Genomic DNA, 2,800 nt, shown 5'->3' on the forward strand with positions numbered 1-2,800 from the left:
CCCCCGGGGGGTGGGGAGAAGGGCTCGCGGTTCCCTGCCATCGCCTTCCCTCCCCGGGGTGGTCGCTGGCAGAGGCTCGAGCATCGCTGGGCGGCGGAGCGCCGCAGGGGAAGAGGGGACGGAGGTGCCTTCCCTGTGCCCACAGGAAAGAGGGAGGGACCATTTCGGACAGAAACAACCTACCATCCTCGTTCACCAGTCACTAATGAAGGGAAGAGGGGAGAAAAAGTCCAGCTCTTGGGTCCAGCTTCTCGTGTCGTGGGATGTCCCACCACGGCAGGGGTCGGTCAGTCACCGGGGCCACGGCACGGGGCAGTGGGGAGCGGGAGGGACGCGCCGTCAGCAACAGGTTGTTGCACCAAGGAAACCCTTTTGCTTTGTGGAAGTGCCTTTAAGAAACATGTTAACGCCGAGGTCACCTTGGGGAGGTGGGAGCCATCGCTTGGTCTCCGGCCGGGAGGGTGGGGAGGGTTTGCCCCTCGGTGGGGAGGAGGAAGGGGTCCTTAGGACAAGTCTTCCACCGGCAGCTCCTCCTCCAGGTCCCTGTCGTCGGGAATCGTCACATTCTGGTTGGTGGTGGCCATCAGCGAGACGGGTCTACTGTCATCCTCTGCCTCGGCGGGCTCCTCCTTCACATGCACTGGATGGCTGCGGGGAGGGAAGCGTTCAGCCCCGAGGAGCCCGTCCCGCTGGATACAACCCCTTGACGCTCTCGGTCCAAACCCCCTCCATCCCTGCGCTGCTCCTCACCGGGGGCACCATCACCACGGGAGGCAAAGAGCAGCTCCCAGTGCCCGCTGTGCCACTGTCCCTCAGCTCCAAACCCTCCCGCATTTGTTTAACCTTTCTGAATTTTGGCTGGAGTCATGACTACTTTGAGCTCCACGCTCACTTCTTTTCTTGAAGAATTTGATGTAGCATTAAGCTCTTATATCGCATTTTGGGAACCCCCAGACTTTGGGGGTGTTTGGTTTTCACTAAGGTGCTACGCGGCGTGCTTTGCTGCTGCCACCCAATGGTCTGGTAGCATAACGCGGCGCCGGCAAACCAGCAGGTATCAACTTGGACAAATCTTTTGCTTGTTCCTTCACTAGGCAAAACATGAGGTAATTTTTGCAAATTCAGGGGGCCGGGAGGGTTAACGCTGAGTGAGCTGCGCGTACTTTGCACTGAAGCAGCACCTGAGCAAGTTCAAGGAGTTCTTCAGGAACTGCAGTTTTGATGTTCAGTTGCTGATCTGCTGTTTTATTGTTCAGTGTCTGTTTCAGGGACATACTGTGAAATATGTTAGCATGTGTCAATGAGGGGAATGTGCCTGAGGGGTTGAATCCATCGTATTTATAAAGCTGGGAGTGGGAGGAAACACGTTAATAAAATATTGGGCTTTAATATCTTCACTATCTCTTCCAGCTCAAGGAACGGAGGATGCAAGACCACGATGGCAGAGCGGTGAAGTTTAGTGCCCTCCATCCCCGCCAGGGACGGGACTGGGTCCTTACCTGGTAACTTGCATTAAGTGCTCCGTAACCGAGTCCTGAAATCATGTTTTTGACTAAAGTTGGACTCCTGCAGAAAGAGAGAAAGCACAATGACGTGGGGCTGAGCGCTCCCGGCGCGGGGACCGGGGGTTTGGCTGCGGAGACGGGTGCGATCGCGGCTCCCAGACTGCATCCCGGCGGGAGAGGAGGACCCACCCTGTCATCTTTGGTGGCCTTCGCTTTTGGTACTCGTGCTCGTCGACGGTCCAGACGGCTCCCTTGACGTTCTCCACGCGCACAAAGCACTTGTGCAGGCTCAGGTTGTGGCGGACGGCGTTCTGCGGGCAGAGCGGGCAGGACAGCTCAGCGACACGGCCCTCGCCCCACTGCCCCGTGCCCTCCTCTTCCTCCCCATCCTCCTCCTCCTCCTCCGCCAGCCCCTGCGGGTCCCCACGGCTCCGGGCTGCCCTGGCCACGCTCAGCTTGTCTGCCGACACACGCTCCGCAAAGCCACCCGGGGATGCTGCAAACGCTCCCTCAGCCCATCAGCACCGAGAGGGTTTGGGATCCCAGTCCCCGAGCCGCATATCGGACACAGCCCTGTTTTGTCAGCCCTGGCCAGATGCCGAGGAAGATGGGGACAGAGTGGGACAAGGGACAAGTGGCACCAGCAAGGACCCGGGAGCACAGCCACCCTCTCCGCTGCAGCTCGCTCGGCGAAGCCGGCTAATCTTTCCCTTTCTTTTTCTTTCCCCCACCCTCCCTTTTTGGTCCTTTCCCTCCCTTTCTTCTTTACATCGACCATCTTTACATTTCTAAATGTAAAATAAAGAGACACACACGTAGGCAGACAGCGCAGCCCCGAGAGATACCAGCTCCCTTGTCCCCTTCCAACTCCCTGCCATTTGCTACTGCCCCTATTTCATTACCAATTTTAATTTGCCTCTAATTAAATCCTGTGTATTTTTCCGACTCACTTGCTAATCCATGAGGGAGGCAGGAGGCTGGAGTGGAATCTCTCCGAGCTATAATTACAAAGGGCCTAATCACGCCGGGGCTCTGCCTTTGAATAAATTTCCTTGCATTAAGGTTCTCAGATTCTCTGCCTTGCAAATGAGAATGACCCCAATTTCAGGAAGTTGGCCTCGGAGGGTTTTTTTTTTTTATATATTTTTTTTTTTATTTCGAGTCCTGATTCGTGATGAGAGACTAATTCGTTACGCTAAAACATTAACAGCAATTTAAAAGGTCGAACGAGGGCTGTATAAACAAAGGAGCCGGCCAACACAACAAGGCAAAAGGAGACACAAGGACTGAACCCC

At 55.8% G+C, this 2,800-nt stretch overlaps 1 protein-coding gene across 1 annotated transcript in view; it reads right to left on the minus strand.

Moving 5' to 3' along the window:
• Window positions 1-503: 503 nt before the first annotated feature.
• The window catches only part of FOXP4 (forkhead box P4), a 56,230-nt gene continuing 53,933 nt past the window's right edge, over window positions 504-2,800 (minus strand). The window contains exons 14-16 of the mRNA XM_009888307.1: window positions 1,695-1,816; window positions 1,500-1,566; window positions 504-689 (exon numbers count right to left, since the gene is read on the minus strand). Coding sequence (XP_009886609.1) covers window positions 504-689; window positions 1,500-1,566; window positions 1,695-1,816 — 375 coding nt within the window. The remainder of the gene's footprint in view (window positions 690-1,499; window positions 1,567-1,694; window positions 1,817-2,800) is intronic.

Source organism: Charadrius vociferus, unplaced genomic scaffold (assembly GCF_000708025.1).
Source record: "Charadrius vociferus isolate BGI_N301 unplaced genomic scaffold, ASM70802v2 scaffold266, whole genome shotgun sequence".
Classification (NCBI taxonomy): domain Eukaryota; kingdom Metazoa; phylum Chordata; class Aves; order Charadriiformes; family Charadriidae; genus Charadrius; species Charadrius vociferus.